This window comes from Podarcis tiliguerta (genome assembly GCF_965153285.1).
Source record: "Podarcis tiliguerta genome assembly, chromosome: 6".
In the NCBI taxonomy this organism is placed as follows: domain Eukaryota; kingdom Metazoa; phylum Chordata; class Lepidosauria; order Squamata; family Lacertidae; genus Podarcis; species Podarcis tiliguerta.
The window spans coordinates 44416639-44431777 of NC_139539.1; the positions used below are offsets into that span (position 1 = coordinate 44416639).

The following is a 15139-nucleotide window of genomic DNA, read 5'->3' on the forward strand; positions in this document are numbered from 1 at the left end:
TGATTTACACATCCCCCATTTGCGAGATGCCTGCCAGGCCCTTTCCATAGAAAAATGGATTATTCTACAGTCAGATTAATGGGCTTTCATTTTGCAAAACATCTGTCACCGTTAGTCCTGGACAGTGAGCGTGAAATTAGTTTTGACTGCAGAAAGGCTACGTCGGTGTGTAATATGTGACTAACATTACAACGGCTCAGGAAGCGAGCTGGTGAATGAGAATTACCTGTTAAAAGGAGAAAGGGCTTTTCCCGCATACTCTGGGATGGGAGGGGCAATGCATGGAATCCAAAGGAGAAGCTTAAAATGGGAGGGGGGGATACCCACCCATACAATGTATCTGTGATTGCAATGTATCTCAGCTCCTTATTTGCTGCCATGGAATTAATGTAAGAGGTGAGAGGATGAAGGAAGTGCAGCCAAGATGCCTTTGTGGATGCAACAAAAGGGAATGTTATGCAAAAATATCCCTTGTGCAACAGTGTGTCTTAGCTTTGCAATACAACAAAGTATCACAAACACTCTGTAACAGAGGTGGATAAGCTGTGGCCCTCCACATGTTGCTGGATTCTAGCTCCCTAGTTAGCAAGGCCAAATAATTTGATGCGAGCTGGAGTCCAGCAACTGCTCCTTTCTATAGCTATTCAGTAGAGCTGCAACTGCCTGTCTATAACATAGGCTGCTAAAGCTTCATTGATCAATTGACAGGACCCAATTTTAATGAGGGCGGGCAAAATTTGAATTTGTGGATCTGCAAGTTGTTTATTTTTGGTGATTATTTTGGTTCTGGTATGTTACTATTGCAGGGAATGAAAATGAAACCTTGGGTGTTAACCTTCTAATTATGAATGGTAGCTTTTGCTTAAGTTGAAAATCATCTCATACTTCCTTCACTTTGTCAAAAATACGCCCATATTTAGGTTTGGTAATGTGAAAGTTTATTTACATTTAAGCAATTTTTTTTTTAATTGTTAGACAAGGAGAATTCATTGAATATATTTGCCACCTGAACTCTGGGATCATCTTCCCCTGGTAACTTACAAATTGTCCTCTTACTGAGACTGGCAATATGTGATAGGACTCAATATTGATGAAGCATTGGTGTAGTTTATCTTTTCATTTTAATGGGGCTATTTTAGATGTTGTAAAGTTATAAAGCTTCTGAGATGGGATGGAAGGAAAACACAACTAAACTGCCCTATTTAATGTGCTATGAATAGTGTTGGGCAGGCATTATTTCTGCAATAGCTGGCATTCTGGCCACCGGGCAGTCTCTGAAGGCCCATGACACTGCAACCTTATGAGAACCAAACAGGTATAGGTCTGGCCAATGCAGGATGAAATGGAAGATTATCTGGGAATCCTATGAATACCAGCTTGAATTGCATCATAGAAGGAAAGTGGGGCTGTAAATGTAATATCCTGTTCTTGATTTATATTTTCAGATTTATGTTATTGGATCAAGGGGGAGGTTTGCTTAAAACAACCAACTAGGATGCATAAGAAATTCAATTCATTTCACTCTTAAATGCAAACCGAGTTATTTGGCACTTTTCTGAAACAATTGACAAACCAAAACACAGTCTTCCACAGTGTGCGTGAAAATGCATATATTAGTGAAATTAGCATTAAAATGTTATATATTGGGGAAAACTTTACAAAACCGTGTATATTAGGCAACATTCCATGTAAAAATATACATATTAAGAAACATTCACACAAAAACGCTTTGAAAATTATCTTATAGGTATGTAAATGAAGAGGATTGAATTTAAGATTAGAGGAATGAGAAACTGAAATTGACAGATTCGCCGACTCCTATAACTAACACTAGTTTGTATGATGTATTTGTATTGGAAGGGGTAAGGTCATCCATAAGTTATGTGTGTCGTGAAAGCCAGCCCTGAGGACCATTTTTGCTACTAGAAATAAATATTCAGTTAATTAATTCTTCCACTCAGATTAATTGAAACATGTTCATCTCTCGCCTGGTTTTGCTCCAAGCAACTCTGCCCACAGACAACAAAGAAACTTTCAGGTGGTTGTGATATTTTAGGAAGTAGGTTTCAGAGCTGAGTCTGTTTTCTTATGTCTTTCAGATGTACATTCAGACCACGACGTTGACCATCTCGGTGAGCCTAAGCGCCTCTGTCTCATTGGGTATGCTCTACATGCCCAAAGTCTACATCATCCTCTTCCACCCAGAGCAAAATGTGCCCAAACGAAAGCGCAGCCTCAAGGCAGTTGTGACAGCAGCCACAATGTCCAACAAATTTACTCAGAAAGGAGGCTTCCGCCCCAATGGAGAGGCCAAATCGGAACTGTGTGAAAATCTGGAAACACAAGGTAACCTTCCAAACTCATCTGAGTCCATGTTGCCTTGCCCCCTTTAAAACATCTTCTTCTAATTGTGAACTCAAGTAAAACAACCCTATAAGGGAGAGCAGTGTGCTCATATTGCAAAGGAGGGTGACAGAGCTCAAGAAAGTTGGCTAAATGAATTCATAGCCAAGGCATGGAGTTTCTGTGTTCTAGAGTTGCAGCTCCATTTCTGAGCCATGTAACTGCACTACCAACACAATCATAACCTCTATAAGTTTAAAAGTATGGGAGGCTGATCATATGAAATTTCACATGTTCAGAATAAAGGACATCTGAAGGGTCTGTGGAAGACACACAAAATAAAGGAGGAGCCCTGGGGTGCACAGAAGTTAGACTGAATGCTATAGAGGTTTCTTAATCTCAATGGTTTAACAGTAGCAAAACAAAACAAAACACCCTAGGTTGCTGAAGTCAAGAAACTTGGGGGTGGGGGGGCTGAACAGGAGTAAAATTGTGTATGAAGACAAAATATATGCACAGAGGCACCTTGTGCAATTCTGTGTCCACCTTCTTGGGCTCCTATTGTGTAGCTGGTTCTTGTTGGCAGACCTCACGGTTTTAGTGAAAAACAAAGTTGGTCCCACAAGCCTAAAATCTTCCAACCTGCTGATTAACAAAGTGGTTTAAAGAAACCTTGTTTGGCATGTTTCCCTGCTTATGTCGTGTGTAGCATGACTTACAGGAGATGACATAATCCTGCCAGTGGACCTTGAGGTCAAAAACATGCTATGCCAAGCAAACATTTTTAAAAGCATGCTTAGCACTGCCACTTTCTCTTTTTATATGTAGCCATATACATCTGGATCAGGACTCTGGGATGTGGGAAAGAGGGGCTAATGCAGGCTTCCTCAACCTTGGCCCTCCAGATGTTTTTGGCCTACAACTCCCATGATCCCTACCTAGCAGGACCAGTGGTCAGGGATGATGGGAGTTGTAGTCTCAAAACATCTGGAGGGCAGAGGTTGAGGAAGCCTGGGCTAATGTTTTCTGCCCTGTGCTCTTTCCCCAGTGAACATTGATAATACCCTGATTGCTATTTCCTCTGGCTGTGCCGTTTCCTGCAAATATCATCTTTGAGAGTAATTAAGCACTCTGGTAGATTTTCAGTGAGAAAACAGCATAGGAAGCAAACACGTATGGGAAGGAAAGGGTTACAATGTTGCAGTCCTGATCAGGATCAGGCCCCTGCACAGCTGCTTTTTTTCCTATAAAAAGAAAGCATCCAGTGCTACGCATACTTTAAAAAATGCAATGCATAGTTTGATGTTAAATGCTTAAATATGTAAATGTGTACATTAAGATGTGACTGTTCAGTGTAATGTGTAGCTTGACTCTTATAGTTTCAGTATATGTATGCAGCACGTTCTGCCAAACCTAGAACAAAGACAAGAGAAATTGGGCGTATTTCCCCCCCCCCTTAGAAATCTGTTTCCATGGCAACCCTCCCCTTTCTCTCTTGGGATGGGAACCCTTGTGAAATTCAGCAGTGCTTAGAAGAATAGCAAAACCAGCACGGCCTGATGTTCTGAAGTACCAATTACCTGGAACTCCTGTTGCTTTCAATGGAGGCTGCAGAGCTCATTGCTTTTGAAACTGTGTGTGTGTGTGTGTGTGTACACATTCTTCAACTCTACCCTCTGAAATAGGCATGGGTGCAAATCCTGGAGAAAAACACAACACTCCAAATTATGGGAAATCTAAATGTTATATTTGCACGCTTGGCTTCAGCTTACCGTAGCCGTGGAAAATTGGGCGACAGTAATACAGTAACGTTGTTGTCTTCTGTGATTGGGCTGCACTTGCAGAGAGGAACTTTTCATAGGGCACAGCTACATGCTGACTTCCCCCCTCCCCCCCCCCACTCCCAGAAAGCCCCCATATATTTGTTCTCCCATATGCTTACATTGGGGCTGGAGGGAGAAAGTTGCACTATCTGTTAATGAAGGGAAGGGAAACTCAAAGCAGAACTTCCGTTTTTGGCAGCAGTCCAAGTTCAGCTCTCTCCATAAATGGACACTTGAACCAGTAGCTGAAGTGTAAGCAAAAGAACCAAGTTTTCTTGAGAGCAGTTCAATACCCATGCTCCGTTGCCAAGTGTCTCAGTATGCTCTTCCATTTGAGCCCCTCTCTGAGTTAGCGACGGGGCACTTGCACTTAAAATTTAGCAAAGACAACTGAGCTGTTTTCCTCACAATTGGGAAAATAGTTTGGCTACTTCTGAGCTCAGTTTGGACTCTGTCACGCCTTGATGATGTCATTTGCAGCACAGGCGGGTCTGATTCTGCCTTTAGCCTCCCTTTGAACTTCCACACATTCTCCTTGCTTGCGCACACATCTAGTGGTGCAATGGAGAAAGGGAGCTTTTTTCTCCCCCACCTCATTCTCCCATCCCATTTCTGCCACTGCATGAACAGCAATCTAGGTAAGCAGAGTAAGATGGAGTTAAGAGATTCAGTGATATTTCTGCATTATTACATCTATGTGCTACTTCAACTCATGGTGATTTTCAATATGACTTTCTTCATACGTAAGTCCTGAACACTTGTGTCTTAATATGCATGCAATGCCACATAGGAAGGGTTAACAGTTCTTCATTTCAAGGTGCAAGTTTGGGTCACCGACTTCTAGATTATGCTAAATGCAGCTTTCTGGGAGCTGGGAATTACCTTCCTGCATAACCCTTCCTAAATGAGAGTCACACGTATTTTTCTGATATTTTATCAGAAAAGCACTTGTAAGGAAATGATCCGTCTTCTTCCATGGCCTTCCCAGTAACAAAAGATGCTTGCTGGAAATTTATCCATTCTCTGCAGCTTAAAATGAACATATCCTACCATATTATTAATCAGACCCTCCATATCAAAGGCAGAAGGAAACCTGTCAAAATTTTCCCAGGAAAATAGACAGTACTACAGGCACCACCCCCACCCCCAGTGCATATAAAAATAGTAGTAGTAGTAATAATAATAATAATAATAATAATAATAATAATAATAATAATAAATTATTTATACCCAGCCCATCTGGCGGGGTTTCCCCAGTCACTCTGGGCAGCTCCCAACCGAATGTTAAAAAACAATACAGCATTAAACATTAAAAACTTCCCTAAACATGGCTGACTTCAGATGTCTTCTAAAAGTCAGATAGTTGTTTATTTCCTTGACATCTGATGGAAGCGCGTTGCACAGGGTGGGCGCCACTACTGAGAAGGCCCTCTGCCTGGTTCCCTGTAAGTTCACTTCTTGCAGTGAGGGAACCACCAGAAGGCCCTTGGCACTGGACCTCAGGGTCCGGGCTGAACGATGTGGGTGAAGACGCTCCTTTGAGTATACAGGACCGAGGCCATTTAGGGCCTTAAAGTTCAGCACCAACACTTTGAATTGTGCTTGGAAACGTACTGGGAGCCAATGCAGATTTCTCAGGACCGGTGTTAAATGGTCTTGGCAGCCACTCCCAGTCACCAGTCTAGCTGCTGCATTCTGGATTAATTGCAGTTTCCGAGTCAGCTTCAAAGGTAGCCCCACATAGAGTGCATTGCAGTAGTCCAAGTGGGATCTTCCATCATATTAATTCATAGTCAAGGTTGTGAGTTTATGGTAAAATAATAATAATACTCCCATCTATGGGAAAACCTTCCATTTGTATTTCTTTTCTTTCCCCCTGAAAAATTTACTGCCAGCACAGATTGTGGACAAAATAGCTGTAGGCTGTGAGCCATATGAGGTCACAAAAGCTCTTCCAACTCATCCCACTGGTATAGCACATGCTGACATATACAAATAAATAACTCATGTGGCCTTATTCACTGGAGTGTCGCTATGGTTTTCTTCCTGCCTCCATACCACAACCTGCATGAATGGTAGCTGCATGAATGGCAGAGCTAACTGGAGAATTCTGCTCTTTTATACTGTCTGAATTTCTCATCTTCCTATATGAAAACAATCTACTGTGAGGCAAAAGGCCTTGGGCACCTCTTGCATGTTTTGTAGACCAGATGCACATCAACAAAGAAGGCAACCCACCCTCCTTTCATATTTGCCTTGCTCTGGGTCCTTAGCATCCTTCTTGCAAAAGCCTCTTTTCCTTTCATCCAGCTGCGATGGTTGTCAGGTGACTGTCGGTATCTGAAGGTTGCAAGTAACACAGTACTAGTGTCCCTGCTGTCTAAAGTTCCTGCTGGGGCATGTTACAGATCTACTCTGCTGCTGCAGACACTGGAGGAAACGGGGTAGTGATGGCCCAGCAGAGGTCTTCTACTTCTCCATCCGTAAAGCTGTGAGCAGTCAGCAGGCAGGAATGTTCACAGGGAACAAAAGGCTCCATGTTGAAAAAAGTTCAGATCTTTTGCTTACAGAGAATCCGAGAAAATGTATTTTCTGGCCTAACAGTCCACGGGCATTGCTTATGCAAGCCCCTACTGTGTGACTGACTCTATAGTAACCAAACTCTAAAAGGGAGGGGGTTGTCTAGCAGCTTTGTACTGTTTTAATAGCTACATTTCCACTGGCTTAATCCTCAGTGTTTGTCCCTCTCTTCTGTCTTCCTCCAGCTTCCCTAACAGTCTGCTGGTGGGTTTCCATTTAATCGGATTATGAGTCACCCATATCAATAAATTCGCCTTTACTATGTACTTTGAGATCTTAAGATGAAAGGTGCTAGGTGCCTGTAAATTGCTGTTGCCGTTACAAAAGCTTCCTGACTTTGGCCTGCTTTAGATGATTTTGTGTGAAGCTCCGTTAGTATATATCTGACCCACACTGAAAACAACTGGGCATCAGTGTAGACAGATTTGAGGGGACAAGGCTGCCATCCTTCAAACTAAATAAACAAAGGAAATAAGGGAAGGTATCAAATGTGGGAAAGCAAGCGGGGAGGCCTCAGAAGGTGCACAGAAGGCAAATTTACTGCACAACACATTTTGAGTATTAACGTTTTTCCTTAGGGGCGATTCTGGCTGAGGCTCTTAAGCCTCTTAAAGCTGTTCCCTCTTCAAACTGTAACAATCTGAAGAGGTGAAATTTTATCAGCTAGTGATGCTTTTAGATAGTATGTGAACAGACATCCAACAAATTTGACATCAAAGTTATAGTAACATTATCGTTACTATGCATGTGGAGTGTGATTCTGGTATCCTGCAAATGCATTGTTGCACAGCTATTGCGAGCTATTACATGAATCATAATAAAAGCCAATTTAAAAGAAAACTCAGGTTATGCAGCCCTGTAGTAAGGCAAGGCTTACTTTTGAGCTAAGGGTGGTCAATGTGTGATGAGTTTTATGCCATGGAGCAATCATTGTGGAAAGGTTAAAACATGTGGGGCTTTATAGTTCATAAAAAAATAAAAGATTCAGATGTTTGAAAGCAATTTTGACAACTTGTTGAAAAGTGGCATATAAGTTTATAAATGTATGCATAAGGTAAAGGTAAAGGTACCCCTGCCTGTACGGGCCAGTCGTGTCCGACTTTAGGGTTGTGCGCTCATCTCACTTAAGAGGCCGGGAGCCAGGGCTGTCCACAGACACTTCCAGGTCACGTGGCCAGCGTGACGAAGCTGCTCTGGCGAGCCAGCACCAGCGCAGCACACGGAAACGCCGTTTACCTTCCCGCTATAAAGCGGTACCTATTTATCTACTTGCACTTAGGGGTGCTTTTGAACTGCTAGGTGGGCAGGAGCTGGGACCGAGCAACAGGAGCTCACCCCGCCGCACGGATTTGAACCGCCGACCATACGATCGGCAAGTCCTAGGCACTGAGGTTTTACCCACAGCGCCACCCGCGTCCCAAAATGTATGCATAGTGTGATGAAATTGGACATAGAGTATTCTCTCTCTCTCATTTGGAATCATCCAAAGAAATTGGTTGATGATAGATTCAGGACATGCAAAAGAAAGCACCTCTTCACAATATCACACGCTTAACTCTTTGTCCCTTTGCCACCAGAGGTGCTGTCAAATTTAAGGGACCTCTGGGCAAGGTGCCTTGCAGGAGCCGCCTGCCACCTTGGCAACACCCACCCCACGCTGTGTCCGTCTGATTGGCTGATGTCACTGCCACTCTTTTCCCTCTGGGGAAATGCTTGCAATTAAAAATGCAAGTGGCTTCAGCCATAGCTCCTTACAGTGTTTTGCTTCAACTGCTGCTAACACCACCCTCTGGCACTGTTTGGATGCCCAGGGCTGTGGGACTCTGGACTTGGGCCTAATTGGAACCACTGAGCGCCACCATGGGAATCTTTAATTTAGGTCAACCAAAGGGGAGCTCCAGGATCACATCTCCCGACATTTGTTTTTTAAATTTAAAGGAGTCAGGGGGACAGAAATTAGATTGGGTCACTGTGTTGGGGGAAGGGATTTAACTCTTTCTCTTCCATTACCTTAATTTAAATCTCTCTTACCTCACCAAAGCTACTATTAGCAGCTGTTGGTGGGGGAGAGAACATAAATATCCATATTGTGCCAGTCTTTTTTTACTGTCTGGGTAGTGGTTTTAAATTGGAGAAGCAGTGGAAAGAAAATACCAGTACAACAGTCCCGATTCAGTTGATAAATGCACATAACATTGTTGTTTTTAAGCCAAAAATAACCATGGCTGGGGATCTGATCAAGGATCTCCCACCTTGCCTTTAGGTGGCTTTAAAAAGAAATCAAGGCAAATTTCTGGCAGATGCCTGTTAATGGCTATTAGCAATGGTAGCTAATGGCAGAGATGTGTCAATTTCAGTTTATCTCCGTTTTTCATATTTCCAACCTTCATTCCTTCACATTTTTGTAAGGCTTTTACTAACATATTCCTTTCTATGAACACTTTATCCAGCATATGTATTATTGTACACCTGAGTTGGTTGGCAAACTGTATTACAAAATTCAGAAAAGCATGAATTGCAAAGGATGACTGTGTTTCGATTCACATTTTGCCTTTAAATGCAAACTGGACTGAGCTATTCACTTGTCTGTAGCTAAGTGTTGTTTCGTGTTCAGGCAGTACGCCTCTGAACACCAGATGCTGGAGGGGGGCAAATAGCAGGGGATGCTGTTGCTATGCCCTGCTTGTCAGCTTCCCAGAAACTTCTGGTTAGTCATTGTGAGAAACAAAACACTGGGCTTGATGGATCCTCGATCTGATCCAACAGGGCTCTTTTTACATTCTTGAAACAGAAAGCAATAATCAGGAAGAGAACACATTTAAACTTATGCAGAAGGCTGTCCTGTCAAGTCAAGTAAACACAGCCAGTCTATACAGATGTGGGATTAAAGAGAAGGGCTCCCACGCAGAAATTAACTGCTAGGAGCATCGTGCATAATTAGCATATGCAGACCATGGGGAAAGGGCTCTGCATCCAGAATGGAGCAGATGGCAAAGATTCATGCCATCCTCTCCCCTCCTCTTACCATTTCATGCAGGGAAGAGTAGGAATGAGCTGGTCAGTGGTGTACCGTGGTTTGCGGACACCCAGGGTGGGGCAGGTGTTGCCTCCCCCCTGGTGGACTGGGAAGCTGGGGTGGAGGTGAATGCCAGGGATCCCTCCCCCCCCCGGCACTTTCCTGCCTTTCTTCCTCCTCAGTGGGCACCCCTAGTAATTTAGAACCCTTCTCTTCCACAATTCTTCTAAACCATGCAAGGAACTCACTTGAATAGGAGAGTTTCCCTGCTTTAGAAGTTCAGCCCTCAATATCTTGCAAAGTGAGGTGGGGGCTGCGGGAGTGGCAACATAAGCACAGTAGCCTTCTCTCATTCATGTTCCCCAGCAACAGGCATTATTTAGAACAGCGGAACCTATTATGTTGACCAGAAAAGCAAAGTTGTTCCCTGGTAGGCCATTTACTTTTGAAAGGCCCAGGTGGGGGTCGAGGCAAGGTAAAATGCAGACATGATAACCAATGACTCTGTGGGATGGCTTTTGATGGGTAGGAGAGGATATATTAATTACAATTTATCACTCCAGTCTCCCATGCATGTGGATTAAACAGAATTTTAAAATCCCATTCTTGGAAGCAAAATAGAAGCTTTGGCAGCAAAGTCTCCCTTTCTGAGCAAGTCCAGCTAACAAAGTAAACTGGCTTTTCCATTCCTATGCAGCTTAACCAGGCTTGTAAAGTAGGTTTTGAAATTAGATTGACTTAATCGTCTTGCATTGGTTCACAGCAAAGGCATCAGTAAAAAGTATGCAAGTAAAATACTGATATTTACTATATAACCAGTTTCAGTCAAGCAGAAACACATCTGCCTCTGTTGTTGGTTGAAGAAAAGAGCAGAGAGAGAGAGAGAGGAAGAAGAAGGATTTATATTTCTTGTTTCTTCCTACCACTGAAAACAGGAAATGACATCACACAGAGCTCTCTCTCTACCATAGGAGCCAACTCCTGGGGCAGCGGTCCCTTCAGCCACCTCAATAAAATATTTGAAGGGGCTGGGGGGCCCTAAAATTGATGGGCATTGCCATTCATATTATGTGTGTGTGCTGCATCATGTGACTGATTATATGGAGTGAGTCTTACCTGGGGCCCCAATATTTTATTCAAGCTGGCACCCATGCTCGCCACTAATTACATACCAATGGTCCGAATCTGCCTGTCTAGAATTTTTCAGATCTGTGGTAGTTGGCCCCTAAACTTACTATATCAAAAGTATATATTTGTGGAATTTGACTGCCATCTCCCACAGACTCAGCATCCACAGTTGCCTCTGGGGCTTGGCTGAATGTTGCTCAAGCCATGAGTTTTTGTCATCTTCCATTGTCACCACACTCCTCAGTGCTGGGAAGGGTTGGATCTGTTTCTCTGCACTTGGCAGTGAAAAGCAGCTCACTAGTGCGCAACACAGAGAGTGAAGCCATTTTCCAGCCTGCGGTACCTTGTGCTTGCATGTGCTTCACATTTGGAATGCGACAACTCAGCCCAAATGGAAGCTGGCATGACGGGCTATACAAATGCCAAGGCAGCTTGTGGAAGAATATCAGAGACTGATCACATTGTTAACACCAAGGACAGGAGATGCTATGGAGTTGTCAGCATGGGAAGGAAGGGACATTTTTCACTCTGTCAATGGCAGGTCACGTATCTTTAAATAAACAAGAGAATAAATAATTTACAGAGCTTGATTGCAGGCAGATTGGCTATGAAAACACTGTGGCTAACAAATAGCGCTGTCAGCTCTGATTTCTTATGGCCCATCTAATCGTTATCTGAGGATAACAGTGCCTGAAATCTTCAATAAGGTTCATTTGTCAGGGAGGCATCATCACAGGTGGAGAAAAAGCAGCACCATTCAGCTTGTGCTGCCTGCATTAGCCTTGTCAGACAGGGGGCTGGGGAGATCCCAGGAATACTCCATAGATGGCGCACTCTTAGAAATTAAATACTGGTACCCCTCTGCCAGTTAGCAATATGGGGAGTGACAGGAGTCCACCGCTGCAGAGCTAGTAAGAGAAAGGGAAATTGGCTTGTGTATAGTGATGTGGCTGCAGAATTTAAAAAAAAACAAAAAACCCAGGAAATTCTAGTCTGCTTTTAAAAACTTGGTTTGAGTTTGCATCTATATTTGACTTGCTTAGATCACATGACAACATAAGACCTTCCCCACTGGATCAGTCCAAAGGTCCAACTAATTCAGTAGTCTGCTTCTCAGAGCCACAAACTATATGTCTGCATAAGAAACATCTCTCAGATCCCCATCTCCTTTAGTTGTTCTTTTTCTAACACACACACACACACACACACACACACACACCAGCCTTTTCTCATAGGGAAGATGCTCCAACATCCTCATCAACTCATCAATTTGGTCAACCTTTTCTGTACCTTCCCAGCTCAAATTTGAGACTGGACGACTGGAACAATACACTGTATCCCAAATGTGGATGCACCAAAGTTTTTAACATCAGCATTACAATACTGGCCTTTAGTTTTCACATTAGCACCAGAAATAATAATAATAATAGTCATCATCATCATCATCATTTGCAAAGCACACCAGGCAGGTAAGGAGACAGCAGCAATATCTAGTGTTTGGGTGATTCAGCATTGTACTCTTTCAAAATAAAACCCTCTGTCTCTGTTCCTTGTAAACTTTGAGAAGACTCCTTGCTAGTGTGGCTACATGTGAAATCTATCACAAGACTGAAGCTGCTCCACCCATCCATTTAAAGCCTTCTGGTACTCAAAATGTGACTAATTTCCACCCTTCTTTATCTGGAGTAATATGAGGAGGATCAGGGGACTGGCTCTCCTGTTCTAATGTCCATAAGGGAGGTTAATCTGTTATCTTGCAAAAGTCAGCTTCCTGTCTGGAAGTGGGTATTTAATTAAGAGCAACTCATCACAGACTCCAGTGCCTGAAGTAAAACCAGGGAAATGATTTCTTTTTCTTTTCTCCCTTCTTTTATCTTTTGCAGTTTAATGCGTATTACACCCCAGGGGAGAAGTAAATTGCTCAGTGCAAGCCCTATTCTCCAAACACTGCTGCTCACACGAATCTTATATTGCCTTTGCTCAGCTCTATCAGCCCCTCTGATTCTCACCCAATAGGTGGGGTTGAGCTGTGTAAAATTCTCCCCAGGACTAAGACAGGCTCCACAATGTTAGGGTTTGGGGATTTATTTATTTGTTGGATTGGATTTTTCTTATCTCCACCAATATAGAGGAAGACAGTTCAACCCAAGATGAGCTGGTCTCTTTAAGAGATTTGTGGGTTCTTTGCCGAAAATGGTCTAAAAGCCAGGCTGGGACCATTAAGTCGGACCTCTGTGAAGACGGGGAAGGAATAGTGACCTGAAGGTTAAAGAATGTCCATATTTGACTGTCTAAGCAGCTGCTCTTGCTTTGAGCTGTGTTTAGGGTTCAACCATTAAAAGACAGAGGCAGCCCAAGTTCACCTCTTTGGTACCTCTAGTTTTGACAATGAGAGGCACGGAACATAGCACCTTCCAGGTCTAGTGTGAAGGTTAAGCGTAAGGTTCCATATTTGGGGGAAGAAAAGAGGAGAAAATTAATGAATGATACTTCATGTGTGGCTTTTCTCGCCTTCCAGCTCTGGCTACCAAACAGACTTACGTCAGCTATAGCAACCACGCAATTTAAAACCAGCCAGTGGCAACTGGCCACGGGAAAAGGGCTGCTGAAGAGGAGGAACAAGAAAGTGGAGTTGAGCCCCTCAGCACAGATGACGTCATGGTGGTGGAGAGGGTGCAAGAAAAAATGTGATTCCAAGAACTCATCAAGGGTGTCTGTTTCTGATAACTGGGCTGCTGGAGGCAGCTATTTTGGAAGATGGCCACCAACAGTAGAGGGAAGAATCAATCAACACACCCCACGTGAAATATTTGCCTTCCATTGGAGGGAGAGGCCAATGGGGTTGAACAACACACCAGGTGGAAAGAAGGTGACAGACCTTTAGCAACTTTTTGGGTTTGGTTTTTTTTTTTTAAATTCCTGTATCTTGGCAAAAGAAAAAAAAATCCCTTTTATTCTTCCCCCCTTCAAAATAGTGAGATGGTTTGTGGTTGTGAAGAGTCTTTCGTTCTCTCTCATTTTTTTTCTTTTCTTTTTTCCTTTTCCATTCCTGTCTTCTGACCTCTTCACTCTTTTCCCACCTTGCTTTCCCTTCTGTCTTCCCTCTCTCCTCCTTATCAAATTCTGTGTTGCAAAAATAATAAAAATTCCTTGAAAAAAAAGCAACAACCATCAACAACAACAACAAAAGTGAAAACAAAACCTAGACTGTGTTCAAAGTGCTGATTTCTATAGGTGGTAAATTAATGTATGTGATGATCATATGGATTGAAATATGTCTGCTTTAATGTACTGACCAATCAAAAAAAGATAAAAAACACAAAAAAATTCAAAAGTTCAGTGCCTGGATGTTTATGAATTATTCGATGACGATGTGTAGAGCATGATCATTTTTATACCAGAATATTTCTAATAAAAACCATGGTTTTGCACTCAGGAGTTGCATTTCCTTGCTTAATGTTGGTCTGTGTGTGACTCTGTAGGTCTAAGGAAGTGCTGCTTTACAAAAATAAATTACAGGGTCATTCATAACATAATACAATATCTATAATCACCTTTGACACAATCATCTCAAGGAGATGTACACTATAATCCTGAATATAGCACCCTCCTTTCCTCTAAATGAAACAGGTGAGTGTTATGACACTGTCAGAGTTGGATGCAGCAACCATCTGTTTTGGATGTTCCAAGTGGAGATCTTTTCACAAGACCGACAGGAGCATATGGATTAGAACCAAGGTATGAGTTTAGTTCCATTTAGTTCAGTGGAATGTGGATGGGGGGGGGGGATGCTTTTGTTGAGATATCGTGATTCTGTAAAGTGACCAGTTAAATATCCTCAACTTCAACCATTTAATGAGTCTAGACGCAATGGTTGACACTGATAATCTGTGCTATCTGCAGTACAGTACAGTGGTGCCTCGCAAGACGAAAAGAATCTGTTCCATGAGTCTCTTCGTCTAGCGGTTTTTTCGTCTTGCGAAGCAAGCCCATTAGCGGATTAGCGGATTAGCGCTATTAGCGGTTTAGCGGCTATTAGCGGCTATGAAAGGCTTAAGGGATTAGCGGATTAGCTGCTAAAAGGCTATTAGCAGCTTAGTGCCTTAGAAAAAGGGGGTGGGGAGCGGAAAAAAACAACCCCAGGAATCTCAAGACATTTTCGTCTTGCGAAGCAAGCCCATACAGAAATTCGTCCTGTGAAGCACCTCCAAAACGGAAAACCCTTTTGTCTAGCGGGTTTTCCGTCTTG

At 42.9% G+C, this 15139-nt stretch overlaps 1 protein-coding gene across 1 annotated transcript in view; it reads left to right on the plus strand.

Annotated features, from left to right (window-relative positions):
- Positions 1-14285, plus strand: part of GRM4 (glutamate metabotropic receptor 4) — a 292252-nt gene extending 277967 nt beyond the window's left edge. The window contains exons 10-11 of the mRNA XM_083445676.1: positions 2100-2346; positions 13409-14285. Of these exons, the coding sequence (XP_083301802.1) occupies positions 2100-2346; positions 13409-13458 (297 nt within the window). The 3' untranslated portion in view covers positions 13459-14285. The remainder of the gene's footprint in view (positions 1-2099; positions 2347-13408) is intronic.
- The last annotated feature ends 854 nt before the right edge of the window (positions 14286-15139 follow it).